Source organism: Nyctibius grandis, chromosome Z, assembly GCF_013368605.1.
Source record: "Nyctibius grandis isolate bNycGra1 chromosome Z, bNycGra1.pri, whole genome shotgun sequence".
Lineage (NCBI taxonomy): Eukaryota > Metazoa > Chordata > Aves > Nyctibiiformes > Nyctibiidae > Nyctibius > Nyctibius grandis.
In genome coordinates this window covers 92,386,864-92,402,994 of record NC_090695.1, presented here as the reverse complement: position 1 = coordinate 92,402,994, position 16,131 = coordinate 92,386,864, and the positions used below count along the sequence as shown (strand labels likewise).

Genomic DNA, 16,131 nt, shown 5'->3' with positions numbered 1-16,131 from the left:
TAATAAAGATCAACATGGCCAATTGAAGTGTAAAGACCCTCCTGCTTCCCATCAACCAACAAATAAATCCAAACACTGAATTAATGTTTTAAAATGATAGACAACATCCACACGCAGGCTCCTAGGCGTACAGGAGAGCATCCCAAGACACTGTCACCATTGCACCTTTTAAGAGCAAAGTGAAATCTGCAAAAGCTATTTCATGCAAGGCAGACCTCAGCACAGATAATCCAGACTTCAGTTCCTTTTGAAATAAGCTGATAAAGAAAGGTGCATTGATGAGAGGGCGATGCCTCTGCTGGTCTCCAGCTCTCTCCACAACCTTAGGAGACAGATTCTTTGGATATTGAGGGTTTTTTGGTTTCTGTTTTGTTCTTAGGGCAGGGAAAGTACTGTTGTGGGTCAGGGGGTGGGGGGGTGTCTGTTTTAAGCCCAATCAGAATAAGAACATTTGAAATCAAGTTGTGTAATGTTTCATAGAAACCTCAAACTCTCCACAGCCAGAGAAGGGTATCAGAGCTGGAGAAACATATCTGCCCCAGCTGGTTGTTCTCTTACTAAGAGCGCTAGCGACTTGCTAGTTTACCCAGCAGAGCATTTGGTTTACTGTCAGACCCCACGGACACTGCACTTTACAACACGCACCGGTGTAGTGCCTCTGCTATCACACTTCAACAAGTCATCTCGTTGCTGAACAGTTCTTTTCACACTGGTTTGGGCCATTTAAGTTGCCTACAACCAGTACTTTCACCCAGAAGGGGTCATACTTTCAGTTTCTCAGGACTGAAAAAATAAATATGAACATATGTTCTATGTCCTACCCCCCTTCAGTGAAACCGCTGCATCCCAGGCCATGCCATAGACTAGTGCCTATGAGATGGTAGTGGTAGGAGGCAGGTCTCAGCCTGAGCTTCAGACACCCCACCACATCCAAGTGTGGAGACCCTCTCCCCAGTTACATTACATGCACACATAAGCCCCTTTTGGTTTTAAAACATGTAGGGAATAAAGGCAAGCTCTTAACAGTACAGTCCTGTATCAGTCTAGAGAGACAGCTGCTCAACTCACAGCAGCTATGAAAGAGAACATTCAGTGTCTTGTGTGACTATAAAGGAATTAAGAGACTCATTTTACAGTGCATTTTAATTAAAAGTTCATTATAAGAATTTTAAGAACAGCATACTACATATTAATGGAAATATGTAACTTAATCCTACAAATGGGACTGTCACCATATTATTCTTACAATTCAAACATATGAAAAATAAAATATGATATTTAGCTTTATAAATTCCCCCTTTCCCCCCCTTTAAATCCTTTTTTCTTTTAAATAACAAAAGTATTAACTCTTTCCTGGTACAGTGCATTTGCTATCTGCGAGCCACAAACCAAGTAGTCACATCGATGCCAAGGAAACAGCAACATTGTTTGCAAAATATTGAGAGAAAATTATAAAAAAATATAGTAGTCAGCCCAGTGCTTACAGAAGAGACAGTCAACAAGAATTGAAAAAGCAGCACATTTTCATATCACATAGGACCATTATAATTAACATAGAAAACAGTGCAGAAGACTTATGTTGGAAAAATATATAGCAATTCTCAGCAAGCAGAAACTGAACTTTGGCACTTGCTCATAAAAAGGCCTTTCAAAGCAAAACAAAATGGAAATTCACTTAATCACAGCTTGTATATTTAAAAAATAAAGACATCGACTAAAGCAAGAGAAACGATAGAGAAAAGTTTACAAGCCAGGTCACTACGAATTCAGTACATTCAGCCTACAGAAAATACAAATACAATCTTTCATCCATCCATCTACACTGGGATCCTGGCTAGCAAAAGACAGGCTTTGAGACAGAACCTTACCTGAAGCATCTCTATTTCAATGGAGCTGATTACACACAGCCCTTTCTTCAAACTGAACTAGAATAGCATGTCCCAGACATTGCCTCCTTATCATAAAATAAGGATTTCTAATCTGCAAATTAAAAGCAAGACCCTTGCACTCAGACAGTGGCTGTTCTGCTCTACCCATAGTTGCACCATAACCACTGTAGTGTAAGCATTAAGTGATTTCTTTAAAAAGGGCTAAAAAAGAATGGCTTCAATTCAAAGGGGAGACGATTGACTGGAAGGAAGGATTCACATTTAGCCTGTTAATCTCAGCGCTGTGTCAGCACCGCACATTATCAAAAGCAGTACGATAGTTAACATGTGCACGGCTGTTCCCCCTCCCTGACAGAAGAACTGATGTGCTAAACTCAGGTCTAACCAAAAGGCTGCTGCAGGCCAAAGCATGCTTTTGGATCAGGCCGTAAGAAAGCAAGGGCTGCTCTAGCCAAGAAGTGCTTCTTCCACTGTCAGGCTCAACGCCCCAAACTAGCAGCTATCTTTGCACTGAGGCAGTTTACTCAATTTTTTTGTTCTTTTGAGGAGTTAAGATTGGGGAAGGGCAGAGAGAAAAATAAGTGCTTTAGATTGCACAGAAGATTGTCCTAAAGGGGGCACTTGAATGGGAAACAATTGCAGCTATAAATCTAGCAGACGCTCTTCACATGTCTCCACAGGCCATTTAGTAGCACCTCCAAACACATCAACGTTGTTATCAACCCAGGGTATGATGTTGCCAGGCATGTTGGTAGAGCAGTTAGCAATATTGATGATGTCTTCAGCTTTTAAGACCCTGTCCCATATATTGAACTGGCTCATCTCCCCAACGAAGGCTTGAGTTGCATCAAATCTTCCTCCCACTGTGTCCTTTAGGCACACAAGAGTTAGGATTAGATGAGAAGGTTATTTCAGCATTTTCTTCTCCAAACTTGAAGACCCTCCCCCCAGCCACACTGCTAGGAGGTGCAGAGCTAGGTCACAGAGACAAACAACTTCAAGTGTCTAGAAGGGCTACTTTGAACAAGATGTCCTATGGAACAGTTAAAAGCTCCAATCTGAAATGTGTCAAAACCATTCAAAGCAAACAGTAGTGACTGTGTACCATCACACAAAGGCTGTACATAACTAACCCAGACCTCAAGCAGTAGTGCAGGAAGGCAGCTTTAAATATTGAGGCTAATTTAGGAGCCATTTTGGAAGCTTGGCATAGGACAACTTCAGCAAGAACTGCATACATGCATAAGATTACTCCAAAAGCTTTATGGCTACAGATTAAGTTGTAACTGCAGCCCTTGACCAATTGTCTGCAGAGCCTGTAAGATGGGATCTTTGGATCCAAGTACACAGGCTTCTTCCAGTTGTACCAAATGAGTAATTCAAACTGCTAGTGCATAAGCCTAGAAGTGTTTGCTCGCTCCATCCACTACTCAAGGATAGAAATCACATCTCGTGCAATGGCACTAACATGAAACTGATAGCATAGGACAGAACCAAGCATAGTATAGGCAAATGGCATGAGAGAGTTACAGAAAAGCTGCCAACCCCTTCATAGTGAGCTGGAGCATCTGCTATGCAGAATGCACTAGGACTGTGAATTTACCGTTCTGTCATTTTTGTCATGGATCAGTATCTACTAACATCAGTATCAGGACAAAACTAATCTTTCCATTGCCCTGTTGAGAACCTGGGAATCCTGGAGAAAGGCTATTTCCTGCTACTCATTATACATATACTAAAAGAAAAAAATTGTAATCATAGAAAGAACAGGTAGAGGAAAAATGTGATGGTAAGAGCTACACAATTCATATGCAATAGCTTAATGAGGTGTTAACTAGAACAGTGAGATTTGAAATCTTTTGGATTTTTTCCAATATTCAAAAAAGATTTATCCTTAACCTCATGAATGCTTTCTGTTGGCAGTACTAATATTCAAACTTTATTAGCATTTGCATTAGGAGAGTTATTTACCTACATCTTTAATGAGAAACCAAATGTCTGATTTAGAGTTCATACCTTTGACTTCAGACTCATCTGTAAAGTAGACATTAAATCCTGAATGAGTGACAGACTCCACTATTTTAAAAAAGTGTTACATACCTGAAAGGCTGCAGAATTCAGTCTGGAGGGAGTTCTCTGTAGTAGGTCAAATTATAAAAGATGCTAATATACCCACAAGCACCCCAGTGCCCACAGTTGTTGGTCCCCTCACCCCCATAAACACACCTTCCTTGGTCTATTCTGCAGCTCGAGGACTAACATTCTTACTGTTCTTGGGATAAAGAGGAAAGGGAGTGGGAAAACCAGTAAACTGCTGGGGGAGACAAACCATTTGGCTTCAATTAAAAAAAATGAAAACAAATCAAAGCAATTATACTTGGTCCACTTATCAGCAACCTCCTTTTTGACTGCTCAGACAACAGCACTGGCCAATTCTGTCCTTTTCTGTAACTTCAGTGGCCACATTGCTAGTTACCAGCAATCCAGCTCAAAAGATTGAATGTAAGGCGTTATTCAGATCACTGATGAAGCTGCACACTGTAATATTAAGAATGGGAACAGGAATAGCTGCAACATGAATATTCTGAATATTTAATAAATGAAAGAAAATATACCAATGTGTGATTGCATCAAGTATTTGTCGCTTTGTTTTAATCTTTCTGATATTGTGTATACAGCAGGACCAAGTGTTTAATGAAGAAAAATTATTTTCTCACAACTGCTGTTTGGGGAGGTTTGGTTTTTTTTTAATTAAACCCTGGAACACACTGTCATTCACTCACCTGTTCCTGACCCAGGATCAAGACACCTCCAGGTTTAATTGGGTGCCAAGGAGCAAGATTCTCCCCAGTGCCAAGCTTCTCTCCATCCTGAAAAGCCTCCCACATTCCATCTCTGGTTGTCCATGTTATACAGATATGATGCCATTTTCCATCACTAATGAAGAGAGGGAGCTGGGCAACCTACAGAAAACAAAGAATAATGCATGTTGCAAACCAAGTCTACCAGTTCAAGCACAACATCTAAAAAAGGACAGTATTTACTCTATTCTCAGAAGCAAAAACTTCAGAGGCAGAAGTTAGTCCACATCTTTCTACTTTGCCCCAGCTCTCCTGTATTCAGGAATACAGCCACGCTTTTTATTCTAGATGTGAGCCTCTGTTCATCTAGAATCAAGTGACGTAAGTACCAGAGTCTAAGCTGCTCTCAAACACTGATCCTGCATATTAATCTGTGGCATTTGTTGTTTAAATCTCGGTGCTTAGTCCTAACTTTTCCATTCAGTGCTCATGTTAAGTTTCTTTTAAAATCTGGGCGTTTGCCTGCACCATTTGCACTAACACCTCTGACACACAGATCTACCTGCTTCCAGTAAAACTTGTGGGGAACTGTTATGCAGGGCTCCAAATAAGGGAGGAATTATGCTCCTTTAGGAATTTGATCTGAAAACCTACTCAAGTCACCATAAAGACACAAATGCAGTGAGCTACAGAGCAGCTATGATTGTGGAGAAAAAAAGCCTCATAGAACATTAATAGTACTGACATAATAATGAAGAGAAAAAGTTATTGCTAAAGATAAGCAGACTCAAGTTTCCTTCTCTTCCACAAGCCACTAAAAATAATCAGCTTTTCACTTTTATTGATTTGGGAGGGTGACAGGGACTGTTTAAAAGTCCTTAACTAGCCACAACACGACTTAACCCCCTGACCACCTGAGTTGTGTTGTAGATCTGTAAACACCTGATCCCTCAGAGAGCAGTGAGTTACTAGGAAACCTATCTGAAGGTGGAGACAAAGGAAGTATTTATAATCTGGTTTAATACTAAGTTTCAACAGGTGTTGTTTGCCTGAAGCCTCATTCTGAGCTTGTCAGAAACCATAGTGGTATAAGGTAGTGTGAGGCAATTGTTGCTTTTCGTATCTGAAGTCTGGAAAACTGATGTTTGATCAGTAAGCAGAACAAAATCAGCCACAATTACATGCTTTTTGCTCCCTTCTCTTCTGCAAAATTAATTTTAACATATCTGAACTTATAGGATTAGAAAGAAATATTGCAGCTGGCTTAAATCTCACAGGTTTTGCAATAGTGTGGCTTCAAATATTGCTTCTGTTTCATAAAACAAAAAAAAAACAGAAGCCAAGATCTGCTTGTAAATTCAGAGGACGTGCATAAGTGCGTGCACATCTAGACGTCATGCTGCTTTGTCTCAACACACAAATATATGTACCGTTTGACTTTGTTTCAAGTACTTTTATGAACTTGCAACAAACAGATGGACAACAGACAAGCAGGCGCTACCACCTCAAAGGCCCAGAGCTATCTTCTCTCAGAGAGAATTAAAGAGTTACTAGAGAGGTACCAAGGGTTTGGGGCCTTCTTCTGATTACGTAGACAATAAAGAAGAGTTAGTCAGTTCTCACCTTATCATTAATTAGCAGTTCAATTGGATTATTGCCCCATTCTATGAGGACAATTTCATTAGCCTGCCCAGGAACAGCGTATGAGAATGGAGTGCCAATTCCAGGAGAAGCACTGGATCTCAACCACAAGCACACAGTAAAAGCGTACAGCTCTGGCAGAGTCTTCTTGATCTTCCCGTATAAGTAGTTTGTGCGAAGAGGAAGGGAGACTTTGAATTCATCAGGTGACTTAAATGCACTGTTACCTAAAATTACATGGAGGAAGAAAAACCTTTAGCATTAAACAAAATGTATTTGTAATTCAAGTTGAGAAACAACATAACTGATACTGAGAATCTTTGGAATTTTAATCACTTCAGAGGTACACAAAAAAAATATTGAAGTAGTATTACTGAATGTTGATTTTGCAGCACAGAAAAATACAACTAGATTTTATACACATCATGCTAATTACTTAATTTTTCCTGCTCATTTAGAGCAAAAGAATAGATGGCAGACAACTAATAAGAGGCTGTCAAATATTTTCTTTCTTCATTGCTTAGTTCATGGCTGGAGGCCTGCCTATTTCAAACAATACAAACTGTTTTAAAAGATATTTACTGTTACTAAACATGGATTCTCTGGTACGCTCATTATATGGGGTGACCGAACACTGGAACGGGCTGCCCAGAGAGGTTGTGGAGTCTCCTTCTCTGGAGACATTCAAAACCCGCCTGGACGCGTTCCTGTGTGATATGGTCTAGGCAATCCTGCCCCGGCAGGGGGATTGGACTAGATGATCTTTCGAGGTCCCTTCCAATGCCTAACATTCTGTGATTCTGTGATTCTGTGATCACAGTGCTTCAAAAACAGTATTTCTTTTCCTACTCCTGCTATAGAGGGAGCTATCAGCAGCATACCCATTTTACAGATAGCAGGCTGACAAACAGGTTGATGCTCTCATTTTGGGTAGCCAATCTGAAATAAGAAAAAGCTGACATATTCCAGAAAGCAGAGTTAAATTCAGTAGAACTGATTTCTGTCCCATAGACAAATCAGCAGGAGATCTGAACAAAAACATACAGCTGAAGTTCAAAGTGACCGAAGAAAATGCAATATAAAGTTATGAACTATTAGACATTTGTTTTAATATAAAGCAGAAATTATTACTTAGCTTTTTCTAAGAGATGTGATAAAAAACAGCAAGCTATTCCACAGAAATGTTTATGAAATTGAGAACTCTCCAGACCAAAACTTCCTAAAGTTGCAATACTCTGTGTTATATAGTTTGTAGTTGCTTACAAGTAGTTTTCTAGAATTGAATATTAAGAAGAGAGAAATCCCACATTATGCAACAAAATAAAACCCCACAGTTCTGTAGTAGAGTGTCACCCTCAACCTTTTAGTAACCTGTTCTTCTGAGTCCCACTCATTTCCTTTACTCACATTCCTGAAACGAATTCAATTCCCTTGCCAAAATTCACACTCCAATCCAAATGAGGAGCTGTTGTCACAAAAGGTTGCCACAATTCTCATGTGTAATTTTTAAACCATTGGCATTCTCTCAGTTCCCATTCTCAGAAGCAACTGAAGTGTTTTTGACTGCATTTTTCACAGAATGAGGGGGTGGAAGAAAAGCTTGTCTGATGCTTGCATCTGTCTTGAGGAACTTACAGACCAAAAACTGAAATATTCTAAATTTTAAGCAAAAAAAAACCCCAGGGTCTTAGGGCTAATGTTGAGCAACCTCCACTAGGCTGGTACAACCCATCTTACATATTAAAAAAGAATCATACTCCTTTAAGAGCATTAGTCACTCTGTGAAAGAAGTTAAGGAAGCAATAATAGGTTGGAAAAGAACAAACAATATTCATCTTTTTTATATTTTTCAGTTTGTTCTCATGACTTGAAAACATCCTAAACTCCAAATGATAAGAAGATCCTCCTGTTCTGGCAATGGGCACATGCACAGGTTAAGACAATCCTTTCCTAAAGAATCTGAATTATTTTTTTACAAGATGGGCAAGAATATTGTTATTCCCTTTGAGAGATGGAGAAAATTAGATTTAGACATAGCAAGTGACCTGTTCGTGTCTCCAGCAAAGCTAGGAATCACATTTAAGTCCAGGCACTGTTAGTACAGGATCATTCCTCTACCCAGTCCTGCTTTTTAATGCATCATCTACTGCTGTCGATGGAGACAACCATTAAAGGAACTACCAGAAGACTTTGGGAACCACAACAGTTGTACAAACTTCAAACTCTTCTGCCTCACTGGTAACTAAAGACAGCCATCACAACTACAGACAAAAAAAAACAACATTCATAGTGTGACCATATAAGGTTATTTTTTTCCTCTATTTATTTAGTCTGAGGACAACAAGGAGCTTATGACACTGTAGTCAGTTGTCAGGAAGAAAAGCTAAACAATATGGCATTTAAAATAAAAGCACAATAGAAATACTATTTTCAAGAAGTCAGTTCACTCCAAATATTGTCTGCATTTAATCCACAAAATCATTAAGTTCTTAGATCATTATTACCCTCACTTTGATTTGACAGAGGAACCAAAGGCACAGAACAGCTAAGCTGCACTGGAATAGAGAGCAAACTACACAACTAAAAGAAAGCCTGTGTCTTGGTTCCTGGCCCTGATTCTTCACTTCCTCAGAGACTTGAGACAGCCCTCTCTCGCCACATAAAAAATAAAGGTGTGAACAGGCTATTTTTAACCTAACTAAATTACACATTCTTGTTCTTCCACCACTCCCTTTCTTTTTCTGATGACTTGCTGATATGAGCCCCATCTTTCAGAGACAAGGACTAGCAATACTTGCCACATAAGACATTAACAGGCCACTTATTCTCCAGAACTTTAGTTGCGGTTTAGGCTTTATTGTGGCTCTCAGGAAATACCAGATGACAGAATCAGAAGAAGATCTCTTCTTCCTCCTTGCCACTTTTTAAATGAAAAAAATAGATACAATATTACACAAATGGATCCATTAGGCTACATTTTAAAATTCATGAGATACGTATGTTAGCACCATTTTGAAAGCATGTCCATTAAGCTGCTTTTAAGCAGAGAGCCTGTTCACCTTGGAAAATCATTTAAAGATTGGGCAGTGATATTTACTGGTACACAGTCCACTCTGTAGGTGTATATAGTCAATACGGGAAGATAGTTCCGTTCTTTAGCTCATTTCCATGGGCATTCACAATTCAAACAAACAGACTCCACTCAAGCATAGAGATCTCAGTAATAATTAATCTCAGTATCTGAATAAATGACTAGGATTAAGAGAGTGTCCCCCAGTGGCACCATGTGTAATCTACTGGAAACTCTGAAGGTTATATGTTTGGGATAGGACACAATTCTAGTATCTGCAGTAACCCAAAGTCACAACCAGCAACAAAAGGGAAGACCACCAGCAATAATTCCAAAGCATTAGGAAATGGTTCTGGTATAAAATGCCATTCATTACACCAAAGGCAGTTATGTTAATTAAATTTAGCCCATATGATTTTTAGTCCAAATAAAGAACGGTAGCTCTACGTATATGTGTACTTGACATTATCTAGGTATTTACCTGACATCAATGTCATGCTTCTTCCTATTTCCACTTGCCTCCTTATAGATCTTTCCATCCTACAAACACTAAGTTTCATCCTAACCACCCACATATGCCAAATTAAGAGACAGAGCATGAGGCATGCAGAGGCCTGTCAAGCAGGAAGACTGTGACAAAAGGAAAAAGGGAATCCAAGTATTTGCACTGTCACCTACCGTTTAGTCCAGCACCTTAACTGTCTTTCCCTCAAGGCCCACATTTAGACTACTGCACTAGAAGGAGGGAGTAAACAAAATCAGTCAGCATGGGGAAGCGTTTAGATTCTGTGCAGATTACCTTTTTCTAGTTCAGACACTCTTTCTAGCAACGCATTCAAGGCTGTCTCGGTCTTCTGCCGATGGGCTGACGTCTCATTATGAAGCAAAGACTTTTCATCCTCAAGCTCAGCCACTTTGCTCAGGAGCTGGCGTTCCAGGTCTCCAAGCCTCCGCTGAAGCATCTCTCGAAGGTCGTTAGGCAGTGCTGCATATGACACATTGGCTCGGAGTTGGTGCTTTAGGGGATGTGAAAAGGAAAAAAAAAAAGCTGTCATTTCTAAAACAGAAACAGTGAAATGCAGATATGCTTCTGATTCAAAGGGGAAGAAGCAAGATCACTGACTTCTCCAGCAAATACAAAAGAGGCATTGCTTTTTAGCACTTGTCACGTTCAGTACGTTTATCAGCACTGTAGCTAAACAGTGTCCTGAAACAAAAGGGCACTTTTTTAGAGGCTTCAGTGTTTCATATGAAGGAGTCTTCATGCATTTAAGTTCTATAAAATCAATGTAGGGAGCCAGGTCTGATGCACTTCCATTAGTATGGGTACACGTGGCACATCAGTCAATTTTTGCTTTACTTATTGCAAGTGACATTGCCAACGTGAATAAAAACTATTACTCCTTTTTAAATAAAAAATCAAGGCTACTTAAAAGCGAATTTACCAAATGAAAGTTTTCTCAGTTTTGATTTGCAGAGTAAGGAAGCCAGATGTTCTTTAGATCAACTGTAACAATTAGCCAGTGAAAGTATTTTTATTTAAACTGAAAAAAAAACCCCACACTCTTTCTCAAATAACACTGGTATCTTTAAGAATACTAAGAAATCAACAGTTCTACCTACCATATTATTCTAGGGGAGCTTCTCTTCTACAACCCTAAAAAAAATGCCTCATAAAGACAGCAACAGTAATAAAATGATGTTACACTACCAGATCATTCAAAAACTGTACTTGAAAAGCAGTCCAGAGTGTTTAGAACTCACAGAATAACCTTTAGGAAGTTATTCGCAATCCGCATATCACCACTGACTGTTTGGAGGGCAGCGGGAGGACATGCATGTAGCTCTTAGGGTGTGAAAAGCAAAACAACATCCAGCATGATTCCTGTGGGAATACTCTCTATAAAATATTTCCACAAGTGCCACTGAACACAAGCACTGTGGGCTTGGACCAAATCCCCTTTCTATTCACAGGCATACAGAACCAGGTTCTTTTTATTCTATGTCAGCTCTAAATTCATCATCTTCACAATCTGCCCAACACAACCTCCTCATTACCACCGGTCTGTTCAGCACCATATGCCAACATCTTACTGCCCCAAGACATCAGCTTTATACCTCAAACCCCATTAAGTCACATTTCCAGAAAGAGAGATTCAGACATATTAATACAGGAAACTAAGCTGGTGACAACCAGGAAAACCATAATCTTCCCCCCACACGGTGGGAGAAACACATTCACAGAGGAGCCCTTCAGGTTTTTTACCATTGAAGAGAGCAGATAAATAATCAAGAAAACAAGACAAGCCAACCAAGCACTCACTCCCAGGGCTTGGCCACTTTGGCTTTATCTCCGTGAAGATTAGCGCACCGGTTGTGTCCACCCAGCAGTCCAAAGCCACGGTTACAGTTAACTCGTCCCAAGTTTCTCCGCGGGCGGGCAGGGAGGCTGGCCCACCCCGCGCCCTGGCCCTACCTCCAGGCTCTCCAGCCGGTCCTTCAGGGTCTGCATGGTGCGGCTCAGCTGGTCGATGACCTGCGCCGGGTCCCGCGGCAGGTCGCCCATAGTGTCCTTGCCCTTGCCCAGCTCCTTCTTCCACGTCCCCGTGGCGGACTTGCCGTCGGCGCTCTCGCAGCGGCTCAGCTTGCCGGTGAGCTCCCGGATGGCCTCCCGCTGGCTCCCGATGGTCCTCCTTCTGCTGCAGGACGGTCTCCCGCAGCTGCAGCACCGTGGCTTTCAGCTCCTCCTCGGGGGGCAGCACGCCGCCCTGCATAGGCACCGGGGGCAGCGGGCAGCCCGCGCCGGCGGCGTCCAGCGGCATCGAGGTGCACACGAAGCGGCTCCCCGGTGGGCTCTCCTGGTCCCCCGACGCCGACGCCCGGCCGCCCGCGGCTACGGCGAGCAGGAGCCCGGCGACCACAGGCAACATCCTGCCTGGCGAGCGCGGCGACGGCTCTAAGGGGACGCTGGGGCGGGGGCCGAGCCGGCCGCCGCGCTGACAGGAGGCCACTCCCGCCGCCCCGTCCCGCCACGCTCCTCACGCCGCTCCCGCCTTCGCCACCTGCCCGCGGCTTTTATAGGCAGGGCGGGCGCGTGGGGGGGGGCGCCCGGCTCGCGCCGCGCGCGCTGGTTGGCTGTAGCCAGCGCTGACGCCACGCGGGCCCGGGGCGGTGCGGGGGAGCGGGGCCGGCGGGACCGGCTGGCAGCGGGGCGGTGCGGGGGGACCCGGCCGGCGGGACCGGCTGGCAGCAGGGCGGTGCGGTGCGGGGGGAGCGGGGCCGGCGGGACCGGGCTGGCAGCGGGGCGGCGCGGGGGAACCCGGCCCGGCGGGACCGGCTGGCAGCGGGGCAGCGCGGGCAGCGGATGACGGCGAGGTGGTCGCGGTGACGCCCCGTCCGCCGGTGACCCAGGCTGGAGGGCAGCCCCGAGGTCTCCAGTCCAGCCCGCTGCTCAAATCAGGGTCGGCCGGAGTCGGGCCGGCTGGCTCTGGAAGCCTCCAAGGATGGCAGCTGCACAGCCCCCCAGGGCAGCCTGCACCTCTGGTCCAGCGTCCCCACAGGGAAAAAGCTGCTCCCTGTGTCCAGTCTGACCTCTCTTGCTTCAGCCTAACACCCGTTGTCCCCCATCCTTCCACCACATGCCACTCTGAAGAGCCTGGCTCCATCTCGATGATCTCCTCTGCTGAATTCGCTCCAGCTTGTCGATATCTTTCTTGTATTGGGGGGGTGAGGGGGTGGTGTCAAAACAAGACACGATCCTGATGTGATGCAACCAGGGAACCATCACTTCCCCACGACTGCCTGGCTACACTCCTACTAATGCAGCCTGGGATACCGTTGGCCTGGACCAACCAGCTCTTTGAGCTAAAAGAAAATGCCATCACAAAATCAAGATACAGTTCAATTTATAGATCAGTATTCAAATTTATGATGGAGGGAAAAGGTACAGGGACATTTTAAGAAGGAGCTTCAGAAAATTTATGTAGACTATTGCTGGATCATAAGACCATTGTGGTTTTAGCTATATTGTCCATGGTATCCAATATTTTAACGCTGATCACAATTACTTTAAATTTATAATCCATGAAGGCTTGTCTATTTTTCCAAGTGCCATACAAACATCAACTGAACAGTTCTTGCAAACTTCTTACAGCTATGCAGTGAAAACTGTTACCTCTGGCTGGAAAAATAGAGAAAAATTTCCTTAGGCATCAGCAGAGGCTGCTCTTGGGACTAAAACCTTTGAGTAGAATTTCAGATTTTTAGAAAGGTTACATATGGAAATTAAAAACATTTTGCCATAGGGGGAGTAGCTATTACTATGAAATACATAAGTTTTTTAAAAATAATGAATAAAAATAAGGAATAAAAAAATGCCATTGAAAAGATTTTTAGCTTTTTTTTCAGTCAACATGTGAATTACTTTGTGAATGAGTTATCAAGTTTCAAGGAATGTGTATCACAGTGACAGTTAAATCTGATTGTTTCATGAAGTCCAGTTTATTTGTTCAACTCCTCCAGCAATGTCCTGTTCGAAAGTCATGTTGGTCAAAGCCGACTGCAGACACTGTTAAGCCAAACAAGTGAGAGAGGCAGCTCATATTGCTTATTGAAGGGGAGAGAACACAGACGATGGACGAGAGTTCAATAGGCGACCAGAAGCTCAGATTTCTGTCTGAACTCTTTTGTCTGGAAACTGGGTCTCAAGAGACTGTACTGCTTCCTGGTTGAATGGCAAAGAAGTACCTGCTCAAGTACAGAGGGGGCTCTGACTGATTCCTGGTTAGGACATCTGACTCCCATTGAAATCAACAGGGTAGCTGCTTAATCATTTTGCTGATTAAAATTCTGGATGCTGCAACGAGGACCATGCAAGTACACTAGGAACATCTTGTCTGTCAACAATGTCTTTCCAGTCCACATAAGTCCAAGAAAATATTAAAGCCTATATGCAATAACGTACCAAAATTTTTGCTCTACATGTAAGATTATTCAGTCGCATCTGTATCACATTATAGCTCATTTCTCCTGAATGTCATGTGAAGTAGTATGGAAAAACTTAAATAATTGTAAAATGCTGGTTTTGCCTGTCCTTAAGGCCTGTCAGTCCTCTGTGGGGCAACAGTAGTCTATTGCTTTTATACAGCTTGATTTTTATCCCCTATAATATGAATTGTGACTGTACCCTATGAAAATAACCTCACATTACTTAAAAATAAACTTCAAAATTCTGATCCCCGATTTTAAAACCCACTTTACAATTCAGAGCTGTTCCCAAACAGATTTTGACTCAGTGCTTGACAGTGATAAAGGCATTGCTCCTTTTTAAATTCAAGCAATGTATAGCTTGAAGGTTTGCTTAATTATAGACAGATTTTTGTCATAATCTCTTATTCAGGCAAGCTGAGAAGTAAGACAAGCAGCAGCAAGCAATAAACATCTGACTTCCAAAATTCTGTAAGGTATATGGTGGTAAATTGCTCATGACAACAAAAGTATTGTCCTTTATTATGATCCTGTTTCTTTTGATAGGAGAGGTCAGTAAAACAGGAAAGGAATCCCAACAAAGACACTCAGAAATGTCAGTTACTGCACAATGGGGGCATAAATGTGGAGGAAGGGTGGACAGACATGGAGGAAGGCAGGTATTATCCATCATCCTTCTTAACATCCTCAGTATTTTTCTATGGTACTTCAGAGCTCTAGAAAAAAAAAAAAAACAAACCCCAACCAAATTACCCCACTTTACCCCACTTCCAGATTCTAGGACCTAAATTTAATGCATGTAAATTTATTGAAACACTGCTTGTGCCTGTAACCAGTGTTTTTTCGTGTTGAAGGCCATGTCAATCTTCATTTTGAGTGACTTACATGCAGCAGTACATTATCATAAATAATAAATCATAAATTATTAAAAAAAATCGAGAAAGTCTATCATTTTTACACCAATTTATCACATGGTAAGGCATAAGCAAGCTTAATACTTGATAATTTGAGATGTTTAAAAAACAGTTGTAAGGAGGGGTTTTTTTCTTATGACCAAGATGAACAGTTTATAGGCACAGTGATTACATTTCACTGTAGCATCAAAGCTGATTGGGGTAGAGGGGGAAGCACAGCCAGTACAGGTGACTTACTATTGCATTTGAGAGGTTTTTTAAAACTTCCTGGCTCTGTGGCTGTCAGGCAGCCTAGCATCTCTGCAGCCCACAGAATGGATTTTTAATTTTTAATTTAACTTTGACAGTTTCTACTGCCTTCAAAAGGGCTTTATTCTCTTTGGAAACAGCATTTTGCATGCTAGCTGCTATGTGTCTTTATCTTTGATGCACAACTGTAATATCTATACTGGAACTTCAATATATATGTAAAATGCAGTTGGATTCTCAATACAAAGTTCTTATGTTTAGGATGAAGGTCTGGGAATTCAAGAGAACTGACATAAAAAAAACTTTGCTAACACACTTCTGTCTGGCCACTATCACTAACACAATCTTGCAAAAAACAAATAAATTAGGAGACTGTGCCTCATTTTTGAAGCGTAGCTTAAGCACATGAAAGGCAGTATACAAGTGACTAGATCAAAGATAGGCTTCTTTTTTTTTTGGTACTTTGGTTTTGTTCCAGTCATTGTTGTCCAGATATTCAGTGAAATATTGGCCTAATTATCTGAAAGGCTCAACTTAGCCTAGACCTACAGATCCAGGTTTAGAACGTTTCTATAGGCGAC

The 16,131-nt window shown here is 42.0% G+C and overlaps 1 protein-coding gene across 1 annotated transcript; it reads right to left on the bottom strand.

Annotated features, from left to right (window-relative positions):
- Positions 1 to 1,313: 1,313 nt before the first annotated feature.
- NPTX2 (neuronal pentraxin 2) lies at positions 1,314 to 12,331 on the bottom strand. The gene is given in 6 exon segments (XM_068423330.1): positions 1,314 to 2,759; positions 4,673 to 4,852; positions 6,314 to 6,558; positions 10,201 to 10,417; positions 11,878 to 12,090; positions 12,092 to 12,331. Coding segments are annotated over 6 exon segments (1,323 nt in total). The 3' UTR covers positions 1,314 to 2,531.
- Between the last annotated feature and the right edge of the window lie 3,800 nt (positions 12,332 to 16,131).